This window comes from Heloderma suspectum, chromosome 1 (assembly GCF_057233095.1).
Source record: "Heloderma suspectum isolate Gila_16-S chromosome 1, 16-S_ref, whole genome shotgun sequence".
NCBI classification, from domain to species: domain Eukaryota; kingdom Metazoa; phylum Chordata; class Lepidosauria; order Squamata; family Helodermatidae; genus Heloderma; species Heloderma suspectum.
In genome coordinates this window covers 143859323-143882658 of record NC_139458.1, presented here as the reverse complement: position 1 = coordinate 143882658, position 23336 = coordinate 143859323, and the positions used below count along the sequence as shown (strand labels likewise).

Here is a 23336-nt window from a genome sequence, read left to right as displayed (position 1 = left end):
GGATCCCCCAAACCTCCAGGGGGAGAGGAGAATGAGCAAAGATCACTGCCTCCTCCTCCATCCTGCTAGTGGGATTCTTCTGCTGGATTAGAAGCCTCCCATGAACTGAAGAAGCCCTCCCATCTGCAGAAGGCAAATTCTAGATTCAACCCATAGTTTTCCCTGTAGCATTGACGTATATCATGTTTTTATTTTTTTGTTGTGTTTTTCTCTAGAATGAGAATTTTGCTGAAGTCTTTTCAGACAAACAGGAAAAATATGAGCATTCCTGCGACCATTTGCTGAGTGCTTGCACTCTACAGGAATGACAGTATGTTGTTTTATATTTAAAGACAGATAAGACAGTCATTTCAAGGCCAATATAAACTTTTTGTTTTCGCTGCAATTCTTCTCAGTCATCTCCTATACATTCTGAAGTTAATAGTATTTTCATAAAATCCCACACCTACCTGGGAAACCGACTGAATTTGTGTGTAACGAGAGCAGATTTTCCATTGCATTTTTCACAAGAATATTCTATCTCCTCTGCCTAAGAGACACAATATAAACACTATATAGTATAATGTTTGTCATCTACCAAAACATCTTTTAAAAGCTGGTAGCTTTCTCTGTCAGTAGAGAACACATTTCATATTGCAGAATGGGCTACATCCAATGTCATGTGAGCAGACTTCTGCTTGCGCAATAGGACTTCCCTTCCCCCCCTCCTCACATGCCCCCAAAATCTGCTCTAGAGAGTCCCCAGTCCTCCAGAGCATATTGTGGGGGTGCATAAAGGATGAGAATCCATTCCACCAGTGGGGTCCATTCTGCCAGTGGGGTCCAGGACACCATTAGATACAACCCAATACGTTTCAAAGTAATAAAAAGCAGCATACAAGTGGAAGATACAACAGCAAATGAAAATGCAGTTAATAAAGAAGTCATATTCTTCACATCCACTATAGTGCAGTGGCTATTCTGATGGCCTCAGTTTTATGGGAACTGCTATCAGGTGAGATATATGCCTAAACATGACAACATGGAACTACGGTAAGAAATGTTTTGTTCCAGCAATGATTCAATGTACATTGCAATCCTATGCATGCTCACTCGGAGGTTCCACTGTTTGAAATGGGGCTTACTCCCAGGTAAGTTTGCATAGCATTGCAGCTTAAGTTGTATATTGTGACTAGATACTATTGATGTTAGATGTTATCCGTTAGAATTTTGATACTGGATGCAGGGGACTTGATGGTACATTAATTGCCCTGAACCTGCAAAACCAGTGTGATAAAAAATAAAATAAAAAAATGAGCACTTCCAAACGCAAAGCCTGGGGTTCAAATCAGCTTAGCCATAGCAAGACAACCTTGACATGTGTGAGGACAAAGATCGGTGGCATATAAGAATGCAGCTCTTTCTCCTTGGCATGTATTCTTCATGCTACTCCCCAAAGAAAGAAAGGCAACTCTTCTAATTATGCCACAATTTGGGGGGGAAGGGGTGCTTGCCCACCCCCAAACGTAACTCTATACAAGGCCTGGAGCAGCTGTTCTAGCATTCCTGGTGAAGAACAACCTCTCCTATCCTAGGTCCTTCAGTGGCTAAGGGTAGATTCAAACACCCATTCTGATCCATCCCCTCACCCTGCCAAATATCCATGCATATGGAATAGAGCATTGCTGCAGAATCAGGAATTCCACCTAGGGCAGATTTTTGAGGTCTGTCCAACTAGTGTCAGCACAGCATCTGATTAAACAATGATTCCTACATAAGTCTAAGACCTGATCCAATTTCTCTGTAACTAGATAGCTTTTAAATAAGTTTCTTATTAGCGTTCGAACATATGACTTCAAGGGAAAAAAAGAGTTTATAACAAGTGCAGAGTTCAGAAACTTTTCGCTGTTAAAAAAAAAGAAAAAGTTGTTAATAAGAAACACACTAAAAGTATGACATACCCTGAAAAAGAGATCCAAGGAATCCTGGATTGATCGAGATGGAAGAAGTTTTCTTCTTCGTGGCAAGTCAATGGAAAGGTCATTAAACTGTTCCCGTTTGGTGACTGTTTCACCACACCTACATTGAAAAGAGAAGTTCTTGTATATTTTATTCAGCTTAAGGAATTAGCCTTTAAAACTTGTATGATTTGCCTTTTTTTAGTAGTAACAACCATGAATCAGAATTGTACATGTTAATTTAGCAAGGCCAAGTAAGGTATCAGAGGAACCAACAGTTCTGGTGGCGTTCCTAGTGGAGACATTGGATTCTGTGTCCAGCAATGGTACCTTCCGCTTGCAGAACTTTTGATCTGGTGGACACTTCCACTAAGAGAAGAGGAGGGCAGGTGATACTCATCAGTTCCCCCTTCAACCCACACATTGCCTTCCATGCTGTGCAGGGATGTAGGAGGCTGTAGTAGGAAGGACAAATTGGCAACGATTGCCCTCCTTTGTCTTTAGCTGAGGCATCTGCTACATCAAAAGCCATTCTGAGGGGAACAACACAACTGGGATTACACCCGGAGTTCAAATGTTCTTAAAATCAGGTGCAAGATAAGGCACGTGGGCTAACTGCAGATTCTTCCTTGACTATCTCCAGCCCCTTGGAGGAATTCAAAAATACCCGCTGTTTGTCATTTCTCACATTTGGCCTGCAAAACCTGATCAAAAGTAGGGGCAGGTATGGGATAAAGCGTATGTCACTCCATCTGCATTGGTGGACATACAGAGAAGTTGGCAGCACTTTTCCTAGCTGTGGTAGCACGCTGCTCACTTTATGGTGTCCATCTGCATCAAACTCCCTCACTGTGTGAACTGCTGGGAGAATGAAAGCCTTGAGTGCTATTACTGCCAAAGTCAATGAAGAGGAGCAGAGATAAGGGAAAGGAGGGAGGGGATAAAATGGAGAATGCTGAGACAGAGTAAGAGCTGTTTAAATACTTACATTTTACATATGATAGAATGCTGAACTTCAAACTCTAAATTTGTAATAACTGGACATGTATAAACTCTGGTGGCCGTTAAGTCATCAGATATGCGTCCTAGTGAATTGTCTTCACCAGAAATTGGCTCGCTCTTCCAGGTTTTGTTCAGTTTCTCCATGTCCTCCTTCAACTGATCCAAGCACTGACTCAAGAATTCATGGGCATCCTAAAATCATAGGTATATATAGCAACGTCAATGTCCCATTCACAAACTTATATAAATGAACCTTATATAAACTAAGCCTATACTGTGGAGTCAGTAAATTAAAGCTGGCTCCCACACACTAAATTCCTACCAGAACCCAGGCTAACAGCACCATTTGAATTACAAATATCACAACTGATGAAGTTTTAAAGAGCATTTAAAACAGTTTCAATAAAACCTGAATTCTCATTCTTACTATGAGGTCTTTGTACTACTGATCATCAACTACGTGTTTTCTAAACAGCCCTGGACTGTAAGCTCTTTTATGCAACTGTTTTTGCAAAGATAGTACTATAGTTTCTTACAGCACTCATTAAAATGCTTAAACTCCTGGTAGCAAGGGCAGTTGCCTGAAAATTATACTTACATTTTGCATATAACCAGAAAATCTCTCTGCAGTAGCCGAAATGGCATTTTTCACCTTTTTGAGTAGGTCTTTCTTTACTTCAGGACTACAAACATCTTTTTTAGCAAGCAGATGTGTAAAGCGTCTAGAAAATTTAATGGAGTGACATTTAAATATCAAAAAGGCAAATTAGCATTGTTTAATGCTAACAATATCTGAGAAGTCCTGTCCCATTGGCCATCCCTCAACAAAGTTTTCTTCCATTAATCTGGCATGGTTTCAATAGCAAAATAAGCTCAGAAGCAAGTGGTTCATACTCACACCCACTATTTTATATGTATTTAAAATTCAACTCACTTAATATGTATTATGCTTATTAACAAGAGCAGTATAAATAAAAGGACTGGATCAAGTCACTTATTTTGTAGAAATGTACTACTGTTTACCCAGTTTGCATGATTAAACAACCCACTGTTAACCATGGGTTGCTTGGGACTGCTCGCCCATTTCTTGTGTTTTATCTCTGGATCGTTTCTCCCTCAAACTAGAGTTCTGGGGTTGGACATAATAAAAAACAACCCAGGGACAGGGCATCTCTGGGCTGTTTAGTGTACAAGAACCAGGCAAGAGGTTGGGAGCCAGCACACTCTCTCACTTCCAAACAGTGCATATGCTTGTTGCATTCGAATGGGCCAAACTCTGGTATACTCCTCTCCATATAACCAAAACTCTTATGGCTAGCTGTTTTTTCTAAACACCCACTTATAGTGCTTGCAAAGCCCTTTGCAATGTCACATATACATTTACTCACTTTAAATGAATATAGCTTCCGCTATTGGGCGGTATAGAAATGTAAGAAATAAATAAATACTACCACTGCAAAGAAAGAGAAAATTTCAGAGTCTCAATAAATGAGGAAATGTAGTAGCAATAAAAGCAGCAATACTAGAAAATGTATGAATATAAGGAGAGTGTATGTGAGTTACACAAAATATTTTAGAAGTTTATATATGGTATACAATACAGTCACAGAAATCAACATGGCATTGGTAACTAAGAGGCAAAAAGTGCACTCATGCCCGTGATATGGCTGATTTAAGATTCAGCTGCCATTAAGCAAGTTTCTAATAACTCTAGAACCTGACAAAAGCTTGAAAACAAGTATTATCCAATGGCATCCTTCCGCCAGCAGAACAGACACTGTTGATGGATCAAGTCTTCCCTCCATGCTGCAGTCTCCAAAATCTGCTTCAGAGGGTTGAGGAACTCTCCAGAGCAGATTTGGGGGTATGCATGGGGCTGCAGGGCGAGGGAGGAGGGGAAGGGAAACTTCTGTTGTGCAAGCAGAACTTTGCTCAGTAATATTGGATTTAGCTCAAGTAGTCCATCAGCAAAACGCTCAAAAGCCAGGAAAAGGTTGTAGTGCTTTTAGCGGGCAGTTGAGACGCACATTCTTCATAGCTAACTACCCTTCCCTAGAGAGAGCCAGTGTGGTGTAGTGGCAAGAGGGTTGGACTGGGAGTTGGGAGATCTGGGTTCTAGTCCCCACTCAGCCATGGAAGCTCACTGGGTGACTTTGGGCCAGTCACAGACTCTCAGCTCAACCCACCTCACAGGGTTGTTGTGAGGATAAAAAGGAGGAGGAGGAAGATTATGTACACCGTCTTGGGTTCCTTAAGGAGGAAAAAAGGCAGGATATAAATGTAATAAATAAATAAACAGACTCTGTTTCCAACAAATATTGGTCATAATGCCCCAAACACCCTCTTCCCAGCTTTCCAACCTTCAATCAAGTGAAAACAAAGAACTTGCCTAAAAGATGTCAGCATTTCATGATAATGATAAAACAAGGCAAATGGATGTCAATTAGCTGATTTTCTCTTCCCATGTTTCATAGTTTTCAAAGCTTTGAAATCAAGAGCTTGAAACTGGAGTTTTTCCTATACAGGAAATTTCACAAGTGTTGCACTTTTACCAGATCATCTTGTCTTAAGTCAGTATTCAATATGCAACAACTGTTATATACCTGATTTATGGGGGGGATTTTGTTCAGGTCTGTAGGATTTTAACATGTGACATGTTCATTTATGCTTATAATTACCAAGTCATCTTATAGGAAGAAACATACATTTCAGCTAGCAATTATAAATAGCATACCCAATCTGGATGCTTCTTTTAAAGCAGTAGCCAGGAGAAAAGTTTACTTTACCTACAAAGTTGGTGCTCACCTGATAAGTGCATTGAATGGAACTTTTTTCCATGGAATATTTTGCTTCAAAAGATCATTAGCCAATGACTGAATTGAAAATAGAGACTGTAAAATTGCATTCATGTAACAGGTATTTCCTAAGTTTGTAAATCTGTGAAGAACAAGACAACATTAGCCAAATTGGAACATTTGCAATAAAGCTGTGATTTTTTATGCTAACTACACTCTGTGCATGCATACATGTACGTACTCTGTTCCCTAATGATTAGGAGTACAAGTCTGCCTGCTTGGAAAGTTTTCTGTGGGCTTACCTGAACAACAACATTATGGACAAGAAGTAAAAAAAGATTTGAAACAGACCTTCTTTTGGTAAAAAAAAAAAAAAATAAGTTATCTATAACGTTGGCTTACAGTCAGAAGTCCACCAAACTGAAAACATTTTGGATGCACTCTTGTGGTCCCTAGGTGGACTTCTGCAGATCTTCATCTCCACAGGCAAAGAGGGAAGCCTGTTCTCGAAAGCCTCCTCCCAGTGGCTGTGGAAAAATCCACCTCTGTTGCACCACTGCCATGAATGCCCTGTTGATGGGTAGGGCAAAAAAAGGGTGTTCTGGTGGGGTGTTGGGATGGTTTGGGGGGAGGTTTTGGAGCAGCCTGGTCCAAAGCCCCTCTGTTTCCGGCGGCTGGGAGAGTGTGTTAGCTACGGGACTAATGGGAGGGAGAAAGAGAGAGAAAACAGCCCTTTTTGGATTGCTCTGCTCAGCTTGTTAAGTAGTAGAGTTGTATCTGGAAACTTTAATAGCATGACCATAGAAGCTATCTGAAGAAAATGTTGGCTGCTGTTCAAACTAAACAGAAGAGGATCATGACAAATCAACCTTTTAAAAAGTGAGTAATTTTCTTCAAATACTGCAAAATGTTTTTTAACTGATATTTTGAAACCATGCAAGGAAGGAGGAAAAAAGATGCAAGCTAATGGATTTACCACACACTGGGGGTCCTTGCTAACATAGCATTTTTCCAGAACCCTGCCTGATAATTCTGAATATGAGGGATCCTTGCTGAAAATGTTTAATTTTCAGACCAAGAGATGAAAGGGAAAAGACTCAATAAGAGGAAAAGACATTTGAAATCTTAACAAGATCTTAGAACCTAAGTTAACGGTTCTTCCCTGCTGATCACCATAACAAACTGCTATGCTATTAAATACTGATTTTTGAATGAGCAGCATGCTGTATAGAACATATAAGTGACAGCCCTTGCTCAGGGGGACTGGATTATAAGTTAAATGTATAGAACAAACATGAAGGGCGAAAACAAGTTGTGAAAATGAAGTAATAGAGATCGTGTGCTGGAAGAATAATTGGTTGCAGAAAATGCTGAGTTGGGCTTGTTTTTATATAACAGATTCATAACTGAGCACATGTGTGCATGTGCATGCACACACAGAGATACTGAAAATATAAAACCTACCCTTGCAATTGCTGTTGTGGGTGAGTGGAAAGGGGGACTCGTGGCTTGTTCCATCCCATGTAATCCTGATTAGATCTCATTTTTTTAACAGAGAGAGGGGCTGGCTGAGAAAGAAACCCCAAGCTTCTTTTTGCAGAAGGATTCTGGTTCATCACATTAGACCTACAAGGTGAAATGGTGAACAATGTATTTTTCAAGTATAATGAAGTCAGCCACTGCCACCAATGACACAGAAACAGTCACACTTATATTACATGAACAAAGATGATACCTATTTGTTCCAAATGAAATGGGGATGCATCAAAGGAAGGTACTATAGGGTGCCCAACCTCCCCCTCCTGCACTGACTCGCTCTCTCTCTCTCTCTCTCTCTTACACACAGAGTTCTTCACTCCCACAGAGCAAGAAAGGGCCACATGTGATCTTGGCCAGGCTAATGGAGGCTGATGGGAATTGGAATGTAATATCTGGAGGGCCACAGGTTCCCCCGCCCTGCCTTAGATCAGTAGTCACAGCTTTCAATAAAAAAACAACTCAACTCAAACATTTCTAGCTTTCAGTTACAGAAATGTTAACAATGGGAGGTAACTGCAAGGTAACAGAAATCCAATTTCATTATTTTCATCTGCATAGTTTTCAAGCCACTATGACAAGTTCTCTTATTTCACATTTGAAGGTGACAATTTTGGAATAAAGTATTGTGCAATAAATGCCATGCATTTATAATGTCCACACTTCCAACATTGTTCACAGTGCTGAACAGTCTCATGCCATAAGGAGAATGAGCACAAATAAAATTCGACTAGTATTTTGGATACTCAGGAAGCACAAGACTGCAGAGTCATGCTTCGTTATGGAAGATACTAGGTAATTCAGCCGAGGCCAATCTTAGCAAAAAATAGTAGCCACTATAGCTAAAATAGCTATAACATTTTCCTAGCTACAGCAACATGAATCACCACCAACAGCCATTCCCAGTTTTGTTTTGTGTACATTTATCTAATGTGAATTCATTAGCATTTTACCCCCAAAAAGCTGTTAAGGTTTTCTTTATCTTTGCATAGCGGTGGCGGATTACTTCCTTTTGTACGAAGCACTGGATATATCCATAAATGATAAATATCCATACTTACCAATTCGAAGTGTTGGTATTAACATTCAAAGCCCTAAACAGCTTGAGGCCAGGTTACCTAAAGGATCACCGCCTCCCATATGTGCCTACCCAGACCCTAAGATCATCTTCAGGGGTCCTTCTCCGTGAGCCCCTGCCAAAAAAAGTGAGGTGGGTGGCTACCAGGAACAGGGCTTTTACTGCTGTGGCACCCTGGCTGTGGAATAATTTTTGTGAACTGCCCAGAGAGCTTTGGCTATTGGGCGGTATAGAAATTAAATCAATCAATCAATCAGCAAGCAAGCAAGCAAGCTCCCTGGAGAGGTTTGCTTGGTGCCTACGTTGTACTCCTTCTGGTGCCAGGTGAAGACCTTTTTATTCTCCCAGCATTTTAGCTTCCTAGTCTTTTAGCTCTAGTGTTTTAAATCTGTATTTTAAATCTTTGCATTGCTGCTAGGTTTTATTCTGGTTGTATTGTTGTTTTGTTGTTTTAAGCTTTCATATATTGTTTTATGCTGCACTTTGTGGTTTTAATTTTTGTGACCTGCCCAGAGAGCTTTGGCTATTGGGCAGTACATACATAAAACATATGAACGTTAAGTAAAATCGTCTTGTACTACACAGCCAGGAAGATTTATGTCACTCTAATTTCACTCAAGAGTCTTAATTATTACACTGTTGGTGAGGAAGGAACATTTCCCAGGCCAGATTGATTGGCAGGCTCTGACAATTTAGCTTGCCATAGCAAGCCAGCCACTTTCCTTGGACAAACATGATGAATGACAAATCTTCTTCCCAAGTTTGAAGCTGCAGAAGTGGGTGGGGATCATCTGGTAGTTGCCTGATGATTCCTGCCTGCTCCTCCCCAGCTTCAAGCTTGGAAGGAAAGCTAGGGGTTGATTGGCAACTGTGTGGCCAAGATGCATGGAGCACCTATGGTATGCGAGGCCAAAGTGGACCCCCACATCCTTTCTTGCTTCAAAGCAGGAGTGTGTGTGGAGGGGAGCCTTTGGCTACTGCTGTGGACAGGCACCCTCCCTACAACAGCAGTCAAAGCTGGGATGCTCCATGTCAATGTTCCCTGCAGGAAAAAGTGGAGCAATCGCTTCCCAGGGGCAGCAAACTGAAGATCAACACTTTTGGCTTGGTTAACAAGGGCAGCTAGAAACTGTAATCAATGGATAACTGGTACCTGGCACGTTTGCATGTGTGAATTTACCCTTTTATATAGTACATGACATGGCTTCCTTAAGTCACCTCAGAGTACTCAAATCAGCATGGTACCTGATAAAACTACCATTTGCTCACTCCTAGGCACAAAAAGATTAGAAGTGATGGCTAGTTTGATAAGCACTATTTTGATAAACAGTAACATAACACGCTTTCATGGATAAACACATGCGCACAATTTGATGCACATAGTGCTCCAATGACCAAACAAGTGGGGGGGGAAAAGCTTTTTTAATGTATTCTGTACCTACCTGTCCAGATTAGAATTGCCAGCTGAATAATCCTTTGAAGAGGATCTGCTACCATAAAACGAAGAAGACTGCAAAGGCAAAACACCTTGCAAGGGAACAGAAATAAACTTTTGTAAAAACTGTCTTAGTAGGTCAACAGTATGACACTGGCTAATATTCAACATTTCAGAGGAGACACAATAGCCTTGTACAATCAGAATGTGCTAATTTCTGCCACCAAATGCTTCAGCCCAGCTCCAAAAAACTGGAATGTCCCTTGGCTACAGCAAGGAGATCTGGAGGCCCATATTTGCTGCCCATTGAGTTGGACTCATGAAGGAAAACCAGCTGCGAAGCAGAAAAACACTCACAGACCAATGCACAGCTGGATTTGTAGCTGCTCCTCCTAATCTCTCATTTAAACAATTCCCAAGGTAATTTTTTTTCTTTGGGCCTCCTCTGAATAGATGGTTCATATTTTAATTTTTGCCCTTCTAATGTTTCTCAGGCTAGAACCAAGATCATTTCATTATACCATGGGTGGGCAACCTGTGCTCCTCCAGATGTTGTTGGATTGCAACTCCCATCTTTCCCAGCACAGCCAATGGTGAGGATGATGGGAGTTGCAGTCCAACATTATCTGGAGGGCCACAAGTTGTCCACCTCTGCATTATACAGAGAATTTAAAAAAGTAAATGTTTAGAATACCGATTAAATAATTCTTTTAGTTTGACGAGTTAGTCATTGGACTGGATTGTCAAAAAGAATAATTGTGTTTACCTGATGTCTTGTTCTCCTCAATCTGTTTTAAATTCAGCTGCTTTTCCCTGCTGCTATGTAAGAATTTCCGTGCCGGATCAGTCAAAGCTTTGTTATTGCTGCAGAAAAATATGTATAACTTATTTGAAGTTATATGTAAAATTCCCTAAAACTTTCAGACATACTATACATCACGTTTTTAAAAAATGTAACTACACACCTGTTTAAAAAGCTTCCTTTGTGCTTTAATGCAAGTCCATCAGATTAAAATCACTCATTCGATTATCACCACAAAGAGCAACACTAAGGCTCAACTTTAACAACTAGCATACTGAGGCATACACAAACTTTACACACATAGGCAACGTTCTATATAGTCCTGAATCCTTACAACACTGGGTCTTTACAAGATCACCAGGTTATGTTGATTTAGGAGGAAAATTGGATTTTTCTCAACACAAACTTCATATTAGAAGTAGGAAGAAGAAACAAAAGACACAGAAACTAGAAAAATTAAAGAAGTACCAAAACAATACCTTGATGAATCATTCTCTTTAGGATAATCTTCATTCATTTCCAAAGTAGGTGACATCCTTTTTCTCCTTTCACTGTTTCATGAGGAAGAAAAACCATTCCTTCAATCCACAAGGAAACCAGAAGAGGCCACTCCCCTCATATTTAAGACAACATTTTCAGGCAGTCTCCAAATACCCTTACTTTTAAACCCCATACTATAAAGGGTAAAAATGCTTCACTGCTTTCCAGCTAGTTCAGCAGGAAAGCTTTGGGGACATTTTCCAGAGTTTATTCACACATAAAAACAAATTATAATGAGCTGGAAAAGCAATATAATTTTCAAAGCCATTCATATTTTAATGCATGCACATTGAAGATTGCAGTGCCTTAAACGTTTGTTTTCATACCGGTTTTCCAAGAACCCTGTTCTGTGAGGTGTTGAAGCAGCAGTAGTCGAAATGTTAACCCTGTTGCTAGACATTCCAGTTACTGGCGAATTCTTAACTGATGCTCTTCCTGGGCTACGCAGCACCTTACGATGTGGAATTTCATCTTTATTTTCTATGTTCTCTCTTTTGGAAGGAGTCTATAAAACCAAAGAGGGAATATTGAAGTATACAATGCTTCAAATCATAAACCCATTCTAGAGAGTCAGAGCCAGATAGGCAACCTAGCAAAGATTGCATGTAGACTTACTATGAAGGTTTCTTCTGGTTTGGTGTGACGGAGGCATCCAAAAATGGGTTGAGTCCAGGAAAGGCAGGGATCATATGACAACAATCTTTGTCTAGTATGCATAAACCTTGGCTCCTCTTCTTGTGCTGCCCATGACTAAGCCTAAGACAGAAGACCAATCGAGGAACCCAGCAGAGGTAGCACAACTGAAAAGCATAAGGCAAGGCCAAAAATGGAACCTCCCCCCCCCCCCAAGAGAGTGGGGAGAGTGAGGCAGAGCTGGATTGGAGACTGAAACTGTCTATGCACATGTAGCTCCTTCTGACTCAGGAAAGACATTAGGGCATGGTTTGGATGCCTCCATCACAGTAGGGTGGACAAAAAAATAGGCTGAGTCTAGATGAGAGGGACTACTTTTTGTAATACCCTCAATGCTGAAGGCTGCTTCTGCAGAGGAATAGGTACAATCTTGTAGTCTCTAATTAATGTAGTAGAACTGGACAATGTTGCAGCTCTGCAGATTTCTGCAAGAGGGGCTTGGTGCTAAATGACCCCAAGGTGGCTGTGGCTCTGGTTGAGTTAGCTGTTGAATGGGATGGCTTGGGGAGGTGCTGGACCTCACGAGCTGTAAAAATACAGGCCTTAGGTGCATTGGCAAGGATGGGTTTGGATACTTTTCATCCCACGGCCATGGGATGAAAGGATATGAAAAGGGATTCTGCTGTGTGTTTGAGATAAATGTTCAGGGCCCTGCAAATGTCCAGCTTGTGCCATGCCTTCTCTGATGGGTGAGAGGGTCTGGGGAAAAAGGAGGGAAGGACCAGTTCTTGAGCTCTATGAAACAGCGAGTACACCTTGGGAATGATCTGATCATAAGGTGTCTGTGTCCCGTTGAAAAATGCATAGGTCCTCTCTTACGGAGAGCCTATAGTTCCAAAATCTTTCTCGCTGATGTGATGGCCATGAGAAACAGAATTTTTAGGGAGAGAAAGAGGAGATGTATAGAATTTAGTGGCCTGAACTGAAGTTTGGTTAGTGTCATTAAGACAATATGCAGGTTCCAGGATGGAAAGCAATGACTTGGTAAGGATGCCCACCCCCCTGCCTCAGGTCAGAATTCACTTAATGTGCAGGTGAGATTCAAGTGGGGGCACCCTGGCTTGGAGAGAACAAATAAAAGTGCTGATGCCTGTTGGGCTTGAAGCCCAAGTGAAAACTTGTTTGAAGGAACAATAATAGCTCTTTAACTCCTGCTAGTCACTAGTCAAGATGCTTACATCTGTACCATTGGGTCAAGGCCCTTCAAGGCATCTGATAGATATGTAAGATAAATGATTTTCTGGAAGAATCTAAGGTGTCAATCACTGCTTCTGAATAGCCTAAGGCTAGTTATATGGCCGCCTTAGAGCCTGATAGTACCACGTCATCCCCAAGGCTTTGGTTTTGGATTTCTATATCCTCTGGAACAAAAGTAGCTCTGGCCTGTCCCTCTATAGGGATGGAAGGAGTAGGACCTATTACAAGGCTTTTTGGCCTCCTTTTCATTAGAGGTGGGCATGACCTTTTTCTTTTCCTTGGTTTCAATTAGAATGTCTTTGAGGACCTCTTCGCCAAAGAGGTGTGCTCCTTTCAAGGGAACAGTGGCCGGACTACCCCTTGAAGGGACATTCAAGCTACACTGCTTCATCCATAGCGACCTGTGAGCGATGGTGGTGGCAATCTATCTGGCTGAGAAAGACATGGCATTCCTAGGTAGTATCAGCCAGGAAAGCAAAGGACATTTTACCAGTCCCCTGTAGACAGTGACGTTATCCAAGTGTTTATTGTTAAGGTCCTTAACCCACAGGATAGAGGCATGGGCAAAGAATGAAGAAGTAGCCTTAAGGCTAGGGCAGCCGCCTCATGGGTTTTTTTAACAATGGCATCAGACTGCTCTCTCCTGGGTCTCTTAGGGGACCATCCCCATTTTTAGGCATGGCAGCCTCAGAGAGGAGGGTTGCCACAGAGGTGGCACCTTTAAATTTTCCATGGTCTGCTGGGGCAGAGAATAACAGCGTTGGACAACAGTGATGACTCTCTTTCCTTGCAGGGGAGTAGCCCATTCAGACTGAATAAGCTTGTCAAAAGCAGTGGGGAAAGGCACTTCTCTGTAGAATAGTCTTGGTTCTGGAAACATCGAGGCACCTCTGGAAGTCAACCAAGCTGGGACCAGTGAATTTGGCTGCAGACTTAAAGATGTCACAGCTTTAGCTAACTGGGAAGAAAATCCTTGTCACTGAAAAATCTGGTGTTAGACGTGTCCTCTACTGAACCCTGGTCTGACTATTTTCCTGGCTCCTTCTCAGAGCCTGTAAGACCTCCACAAAGGATGAGTGAAGAATCACTGTCATATTGTTGGAGGGTATGTGGCAGGGTAGTATGGCTGCATGCTTTTCCTGATGCAGTGGCTCTGGGGTCAGATTCCCCTGCAGGATCATTTGCTGGGGGGGGGGGGAACTGGCTTAGCTTGAAGCACTGTGCTGCTAATTTTCTCTTAGGTCTGGGAGGAGGGGGAGGGGAAGGAGGAAGAGAGGAATCCAATAAAGACTTCTGTCTGTCTCTTTTCCTAGACTGGCCCTGACCTCTTACTTCCTGAGAAGCTCATCTGTGAGTTTGACAAGAACTGCTTGTTTAACCTGGCTGATGAGGGAACTATCTACTGCTGGAGGCAGCTGAAAGCTGTACTGAAAAACTTGTGGTAGGAATTGTTTTCAGCTTTATCTGGCTAGAGTGAGCTGTAGACCACAGTATGGAGGAAGTGGTGGCCAGCCACAGCACTGTAAACAAGGAAAAGCAACACGTGATTTTGGCGCAAAGCTGCTGATGAAACTGTGCTGGCTCCCCTGCTAACCTCCTCCCCTTGCTCCAGAATAACGTCTCCCCAGAAGTTCTGCTTATGTACCTGAAGCATGGAGGACCTGACAGCTGGAAACAGAACAGGAGGGCCCCGATCATGGCCCATGTGTTATATGGGTTGTTGAGCTGGTACTGCGTGATCCAAGGATACCACTTTGGTCTTTTTGTCTGAAAAGTTGCCCCCAGGGGGGTGAAGGATGGCCTGTTTGCGGGTGGTGAAACTGCTCTGGTAGCTGGAGGTAGCAATCTGCAGCTAGCCATGGGTCTCGAGAGTAGCCCCTTGGGATGTCTCAGCTGTTGGTGTTTCAAGGGATGCTCCAATGGAGTTCAGCAGACAGTTCTTTGAGGAGTGTTTGGAACTCCTCATAATTCTAATGTGCCTGTGTCTTGCTCTCTATAGGCTTGCAGAACAGCTTCTTTCACATTGGAACCATAGGGAGAAGGGCAGGACAGGAGGAGACCAGAGGGGCAGACAGGAAAAAGCAACAATAAAAGAGAAGGAGAAAAGAGGACATTTTGTTCCAGAAGGTGACGGGTCAAGGAAAGCAGGATTCAAGCAGGAGAAAAAACTCAGACTGTTGAAAGCCCAATAGAGATAGCTGAGAGGTATCTCTGTCCTGAGCAAAAGGCAGGAGGAAGAACCATTGATCACACATTCTAGGCAAACATCTTTGTCACATAATCCCTGCCATTCCTGGACAGTAGGAAGACTTGATCCCATTCTTGGATGCCTCCTCACACCAAACAGGGAAGCATCTGTATGAACCAGTGTTCCCATATGGGACCTATACAGAAGACCTATTTCAAGCTGCTATGATCACAAGCCTCACTGGAACTACTGGTTCATGCACAGGATCCCAACTGTGCTGTGAGCCTGCTGGAGGACTTATGTACTCCATAAAGAACACCAGGTACCTGCCTATATATAACCACTTCATATCAGAAGACCCACTTCTCATGAGTGTGCACACTGTAGGTGTACTGCAGAAAGAATAGTAGAATTACCATGTGTGTTTGAAGAACAAGACTTTAAAATGTGAAAAGGGCAGGAAACCATTGTCCCTCTCTCCCTTTATCTGCACTGTGTGTCAATTTGTCATTAAATGCCTATTTTTTCAACTAAAAAACAAAGATCAAAACTATGTTTTCTGGAGTGCCCCTGGAAAATTTCTTACCGTCCAAATCCAGTTAAAATTCAAAATGCTGTATTTAGATTTAGTCCCAATGAGCTCAAGTTCAAGTACTTAGTCTTTATAGCACCTGTAACCTAATCCACCAAACAGAGTCAGAACCAATAAACAGAACACTGGACTTATCATGAATGTTCCTTCTCCTTGGAGATGGGAAGACATCCTGTGAATGGTTACCCCACCCATTGGTCATTGGAAGCAGAGCTTAACTGAAATTCCTCTCCAGCACTGAGGGGAGGAGTCCCCTCACAAGTTAGAGAAAACCAGTAGGAAGAACACAAACTCTGAAGAACTTCTGTCCCAAACATGTCCAATATGACATTCTAAAGTGATATGAAACTTCAGAAAAAGGGAGATGCTCTCTCCTGATCCTGCAGAGAACAGAACTTCAACCTTAATGGGAGGTGAATCCCTACTTTCTCAGTAGCAGCAACCTTTCCAAAATTAGGGGGTGGGGAGAGGGAGAGGATGTCTTCCCATCTCCAAGAAAAAAGGAACACTCACAGTAAGTCCAACGTTCTGTTCTCCTTTGGAGTGAGAGAACATCCTGTGAAAGAATGTACAATAGCAATGCCCCTCCAACCCAGGTGGGACAGTTGCTCTTGGACAAGACTATAATACATTTTGTAGTACTCTCCTGCTGAAAGCAGCACGGGCAAAGATATTCATTTTGTAGTTGTGGAAATAGCAGCCTTGCAAATGTCCTCCAGGGAAACATTCATGTCAAAGACTACTGACGTGGCTGCTCCTCACATTGAGTCGGCCAAGATACCTTCCAGGATTGGAAGGTGCCAAGGCTTTTAAGGGAGGCTGACATACCCACCTATTCAAGATGGCCTTGGAAACCTTCTTGCCCTAAATAGCTGAATGAAATACCAGAGACAGAAATACCACTCTGAACATCAAAACTCAGCTGCTATAAGGTAATTGTACAGATTCCTATGCACATGGAGTATGTGCTACTCATTCTCCCTTGGGTGCAACCGTTTTGGACAGGAGGAAAGTTCCTGTGTTTTCTGGAAGACAGAACGGACCTCTGGCATAAATGATGGATTAATTTGAAGCACCACACTGTTCTTGTGGAAGAGCCATAGGCTGAGCTGAATTGAAAGGGCTCCAAGCTATGAAATCCACTGAGTGGATGTCACTGCCACCAGAAACAACACTTTAGCCAGGAGCTGAAGGAAATTATCAGGTGCAGAAAGCCTTATGCACCTGCAAGATTCTGCAAAGTCCTCAGAGAGTTCTTCCTGCCTATGTTTAATGAAGGTGTTGACTCTGGTTGGGAGACATCTGTCTCATCTCCCAAATGAGGGATGAATGTGTTGGTGTTTGCCTTTGGCGGCGTCTGTAATCTCTCCAGTTCCTGGGGCACAGTGTAGGGCACTGGCTTCTTCCATGCAGTATCTGGATGGGAACCTTTAGGTGGTGTACCCTGACCTTGCACTTACATTTTTTGTCACAACAGTCACAGCTAGAAGAGCAGGAAATGGGAGATGAAGAAGAGTGATAGTTTCTCATCCCTTTTCCTCTTTGGGACTGGGAGAGGCTTGGAGCCCAGGTGTTAAACTACTACACTTATTATCCATTTAAAGAACTGTGAATGCAATTTCCCCCCACAGGTTGAGATTGAGGATTGGGAATCATGCACTCACTTGCAGGGGCTCAGAACCTTTGCTGGTGTCTCCACTGTGGGATCAGCTCAACAAGAACACTTTTTTTGAGCCCCACAATGGGGATTGGTGATGAAGTCTCACCCACACTCATCTCTTGTCTTGTCCTCCTACTTGTGCAGTGCTCTGCACAGGCATCGGCATCCAAGTGGCTTGTGGTCCCAGCCCAGGACTCTTCTGTGCCACAATACAGTTTAGATCTTCAAGACCCCATAGGGGCATTTCAGAAAAAATAACAACTCAGCTCTCATCATGAGGGCAGGATGAGAATTGGACTCCCCCCAACAGCAGGGACAGGGAATTCAATTAAAAGTTGGTCTAGAGACCAATGGGTGGAGTAAGCCTTCACAGGATGCCCTCCTACTCCAAGTGACAACTTAAATAGTCACATCTAACAACATAAAACAGTTACCTAGTCAGCTAATTCTAAACAACTGAGTTATATTTTACTTGTAACTATTACTCTGCTCTGATTAACTTGTAACCATGTCACTGGTTTGCTTGAATTTCTGTTTATCATATTTAACTGCTAAAACTACTAAAAAAACCATACTGGGGATTAATCTAATTCAAAATCATTATAATTGTTCTTCAGAGGCCTAACAGCATCCCTTTATAGATGGACAGTTTCTAGTAAGGCAAGGAACAGAACATTGGTACTTACGAAGAAGGTTCCTTCTGGGTAGGTGTGCGGAAGGCATCCCAAAATAGTTAACTCCCCCTATTGCCCGGGGAAAACCAGAGACCCGTGTGACTGAGTTTTGAATACCCCATTGGTCTGAGGCGCCTCCTTGCCTATTCCATCCATGGCTAAAGCTCAGAAAATGAGGAAGGTAAATCTATTTATGATCCAAAGAGATGTTAAGGACCACAGAGGAGAAATAGTGTGTTAATAAATATATGGAAACTAAAGTGAGGAAAATTTAGAGGAAGGTCTGACCAGCCAGATGCACATGGTCAGATTACTCATGCGAGTAGACTCAGTGGTGTAACAGGGTGTAGTCAGGAGCCTTCCACACACCAATCAAGAAGGAACCTTCATGGTAAGTACCAATGTTCTATTCTCCAGGTTGGTGTGAGGAAGTCTTCCCACAATGGGATATGCTAATGCTAAAACCCAAACAGGATGGGAAATGTATAGGCCTGAGTCTATTGTGCTCCTACTACATGCTGGAAGACCTTCCTTTTGAAAAGAGGATCTGCTGAGGCATGCGTATTATTTTCTAATGGCTTATGAAAGAATTTGGGTTTGTCTAGGTTGCTGCTTTGCAGATTTCTACCCAGGATGCACTGGTGCTTAGAGCAGCTGATATAGCTGCTGCTCTAGTCAAATATTCTGTAACTCTTGGATATATTTTGATAGCTCTGTGGATGTCCAGCTTGTGGCAAGCCTTCTCCCTTGGATGAGACGGGTTAGGACAGAAAGAGAGTAGTACTAGCTCTTGTGACCTGTGAAACAGCGTGTTGACCGTAGGAATAAATGTTGGGTCCATACAGAGAATGACCGTATCCCTATGGAAGGTGATGAGCCCTTTTCTGATTGAGAGGGCTGATAACCCCAAATTTCTGCTGGCGAATGTGCTGGCAACCAGAAACAGAACTTTTGTGACAGAATCCTTAGTGGGATAGATCTAATTGGCTTGAAGCGAGGTGGGAGGGCTCTTGAGAGATGCTCAGCCGAAGAATCTTTTAATGAGAGGATGTGAACTTCCTGGCTGCCTTCCTGGCTTGGAGAGGACCAACGACAGAGCTGAGGTCTGTCTGTGTAAGCTACCCAGCTTCAGCACCATTTGGAGACCTTCCCAAAGAAAGCCTAGGAATTCTTTGATATCTGCAGCCTGAGGTGTGAACTTTTTTCTTTTACTCCATCTATAGAAGGCTTTTCCAGGTTGTTTTGTGTATCCTGGTGGTAGAATCCTTACAGGAGGCAAATAGTGTCAGGGTTGGATCTGAGCCCATAGAATCCCAAAGCAGCTCTGATTCTGAGGAAGAGATACAATCCATGGGAGAGGAACCCGCTCGCTTTTCAGAGGCGCAGCTGGAGGGACAGCCCCCCCCCCCCCCGCTCACATTCCTGGGAGCGACAGTGACCCTGGCATGGAGATGGAAGGACGACTTGAGCTTCTAGACGTGAGGCGCAGGTGCAGAGACAAGCAAGAGGTTGCAGGTGCTGAGAGGAGGCACTCAGCCCGACAGGCGCGACGACAACAGCTGCGCCCCGAGGCCCCACAGGATGGGGCGGACTCTCCCCTCCTATTCTGTAAGTTCAGAGACTTGCTGCACTTTTCTCCAAAAGGAGACCAACTGACACCCTATTCTTAGATTCCCCTGGTAGGCTGCTCCTCTGTATTTTCACTTAGTCTCAGGCAATTAGCATCTGTAAGCCTCATTAGGTTGAATGGAAATAAAGCCTTGGAAAAGAGCCCTTTTGTCTGCATGTTGATTCTGGTTACTGGAAGATTTCAGAAGACAGCAAGGGCATTCCTGACAAATACGGTGTTTATGACATCTTCAGAATAGCACAGGGAAAGGTAGATGAACCTTTCAGTAGCCAGGTCACTAGTTTGAACCACTGTAGGTCTGCATGGCGGACTGAACCCTGTGACAGGGAGGTCTGACTTCTGTGGAAGGAACCACAGCCCTTGCTGCGCTCAGGCTAGGATCTCAGAAAACCATGGTCTTCGTGGCCAGAAGGGGACTGTTAGGATGACTGTCACTTGTTCCTTCCTGATTTTTTGCAGAACTCTGGCTAACAAAGGGACTGGAAGAACAGTATAGAATCTTTCTTTTGGCCAGTTGGTGTTCAGTCGGGAAAGGAATCTTGGTAGTTCGTGGTTGTGCCTGGAGGTGAACAGGTTCAGTGAGTGAACTGAACTGGCCTTGGATTTCCTGGAAGACTGCAGGATGTAGACTATCAGATAGGGTTAGATAGAACAGATAGAGAGTTCTATCTGTTGTCAGCTTAGGTAGTCCATGGTATGGTTCAATGTCCCTTTGATATGTTGGGCTCAGATGGAAATTAAATTCTGCTCTGCCCATAACAGTGTAGTCTGGACCTCCAGGTGGAGGGAGCAGGATTTTGTACATCCTTGCCACGTTATGTGTGCTCCTGCCATGGTGTTGCCCTTCCTTACTAGGATGTGAGAGTGAAGCAGCTGGTGTGAGAAAGATTTCAGACCCAGACGAACTGCTCTGAGCTCCAGCCAGTTGATGCTGTAGGGTTTTTCTTCTGCACTCCATTTCTGTTGAGCTACTAGAGAACTGTAGTGGGCTCCCCATCCCTCGATACTGGCATCTGTGGCCAGCATGACTTTGTCTGGCTCCTGGAAGAGGGTGTTCGGCTGTAGATTTTGGAAGTGTTGCCCCCACCCAAGAGAGTCTCTGATGTGTTGAGGAAGGTTTACAAGGTGGTGACCTTCCTTTGTTATTTGCTCTTGGAAGGGTAGCAGAAACCATTCTAGGGAACGAGAGTGCAATCTGGCCCATGGAAGGATGCCGAGGCATTAGATCATCAAACCTGGTAGATGTGCTGCATCCATTAAGTTGGTTGTTTTCTGTTGTTGCATTGCCCTTGCTTGGTCTTGAAATTTGATTACTCTTTCCAGGGAGAGGAATATGAAGCTCTTGGTGGTGTTGATTAGCACTCCTAGATGTGGAAGGATCTGGGTGGGTGTCAGGTGACTTTTATTTATGCTTATGACAAATCTGTGGTATTCTAGGCATTCGACAGTTATTTTCAGGTCCTGGGAAACTTTATGACCGGAGACAGATCAGATGAGAAGATTGTCCATGTATGGATAAATATTCACACCTTTTAGCCGGAGGTGAGCTACCAGGGGCACCATGATTTTGGTGAATACATGGGGTGTTGAGGTTAGGCCAAATGGCATTGCTTTGTATTGGAAATGACATTTCTGGTATGCGAAGCACGGGGATGTTCTTTGAAAAGGTGAGATGGGGATTGCAGGTACACCTACCTCTGTGAGGTCAACTGACATCAAATATGCTGCTTTGTGAAGTGCTTCTCTGATGGTCTGAGGTGTCTTCATAGGGAACTGTTTGTACCTGACAAATGTGTTCAGGTGTTTGAGGTCCAATCCAGTTCTCCAGCTTTTTGCCCTTTCTGAGGACCATGTGTCCTGCTTGAAACTGGGTCCTGGCTCTTTTCTAGCCAGTGCAGGGATGTAGACAAGAGAGTGGTCAATTAAGCAAGTAAAGGGCCAGAGCACAGGCAATCAGTCCAGAATATGGAGTCGGGCAAAGCAGGAGTGGTCAGACAGGCAAAGGGTCTAACACAGTTAGGCAGTCAGATACATCACTCAGTCCAGAAGCAAAGTCAAGAAGGAGTCCAAAGGGCACTAAAGTACAAGGCAGTAGAACAGCCAAAACGGTGTTGTTTCCAACACCACCTAGACAGATACTGAAGACTTTTTAACAGGAGAGCCTGTTGCCCCACCCAGGGCTCAGCTGCAGCTCTCTGGTCACAGCCATGCTCATGAGGAGCCCCTTTCCTCTTGAGTAGACCTCCGCTGCAGCCTGGCACTTCCTCAAGGTTCCCTGAGTTGGGTCTGCCTCCTCTGGTTCCATCACACCCTGGGACTTGGGGGCTGCTCAGCCTCCTCCTCTGAGGCAGAGTCCCCTTCTTCCTGAGAGGCTGGGACCTCAGCAGGCTCCTCCACGGACTCAGGCCCCTGTTGCAGTGCAGGCCCTGGCAGGAACTGGGCATCTTCCTCTGCTGAGGCCTCTAACTCTTCCTCCTCGGAGGAGGAGTCCAATGGGGGCATGATACCATGAAGAAGACGGAATAAATGCCTTTGTATTTTTCTTGAAGAGGTACCGGTTCTAGTGCTCCTATTTGAAGATGGTGCTGTACTGTAATTGACATGTGTTTCTTGGCAATGGATGTAAGGCCCCAGGCCTGAACCAAGCTATTAATAGTTTTAGAGGGGCTTAGATGCTCTCTGACTTTGGTCAGTTGGCTGCTGTTTTCCCTAACAGGCCTCTTGATTTACCAGGATGAGTCAAAGAGTGATAGTGTGGCCTCAAGCATATTCCATACTGACTAGTGGAGTGTCTTACCAAGATGTGCCTGGGAAGTGAAGCTATGTTTATGCTGAGCTGCAGGTGTCTATGCTGGGAAAGCTGCAGACGAATGCTAATTAATGCTTGCTGTTGTCATGCTGCCTCACTGCTGACATGTATGGTATAAAGCCCATTTTACCCCATGGCTCTGGGTTCAGAGAAGCTGTCTGATCCAACCACTGGGTACGCCTGTGTGCTGACTGTACTCAATAAAGTATCTCCTTGTAAGTAAACCTGGATCTGATTTATCACTACCTTGGCACCTCTAAATTAAGAGTTCAAAGCCTGCTGCAGGGGCAATACATGAGGTTAGTGATGGGATGAACTACAGAGGGGGTTGTTTCCAAAATTCTATGTGATAACTACTGAGAATGGTGTCTAGAACCCAGCAATCTGATGTCGATTGCTCCCGTGCTGGGAAGAAGCACTGAAGCCTTCCCTCTACACTGGGTTCCCTGACATCAGACTTGGAGGGCAAGAAGGTAGAAGAGGGTTTGATGGAGGAGTTAAACGAGTTGGCATTTCTGGATTGCAAGTGGGGACTAGATCATGCTGCTTTCAGGAACCTGCAGCTTTTGGATCGAGAGGAAGACTGGTTAATGCTCCTGAATGTACAAAAGGACATATAAGGCTTGACAGGGGGCTCTTTATCTTCTCTTTGAGAGGATGAAGGCATAACTTTTTTCTTATCTTTGGTTCCAATGAACACATAACTTAAGGCCTTTTCCCCTAAAAGGTGTGCTCCTGTGAAAGGAACAGTGACAAGGTTTGCTCTGG

At 43.5% G+C, this 23336-nt stretch overlaps 1 protein-coding gene across 11 annotated transcripts in view; it reads right to left on the bottom strand.

The window, feature by feature from the left end:
- USP37 (ubiquitin specific peptidase 37) overlaps window positions 1-23336 on the bottom strand; it is a 65924-nt gene that overhangs the window by 33466 nt on the left and 9122 nt on the right. For 8 of the 11 annotated variants that reach the window (XM_084805756.1, XM_084805784.1, XM_084805764.1 and 5 more), the window contains 10 exons: window positions 11452-11630; window positions 11065-11136; window positions 10550-10647; window positions 9791-9875; window positions 7199-7360; window positions 5745-5876; window positions 3538-3661; window positions 2926-3131; window positions 1941-2058; window positions 450-529 (listed from right to left, as the gene is read on the bottom strand). In XM_084805756.1, the coding sequence (XP_084661882.1) occupies window positions 450-529; window positions 1941-2058; window positions 2926-3131; window positions 3538-3661; window positions 5745-5876; window positions 7199-7360; window positions 9791-9875; window positions 10550-10647; window positions 11065-11136; window positions 11452-11630 (1256 nt within the window). Of the gene's footprint in view, window positions 1-449; window positions 530-1940; window positions 2059-2925; window positions 3132-3537; window positions 3662-5744; window positions 5877-7198; window positions 7361-9790; window positions 9876-10549; window positions 10648-11064; window positions 11137-11451; window positions 11631-11740; window positions 11923-23336 lie in introns of those variants that run through there. The other 3 variants (XM_084805795.1, XM_084805804.1, XM_084805831.1) reach the window with 2 other exon arrangements.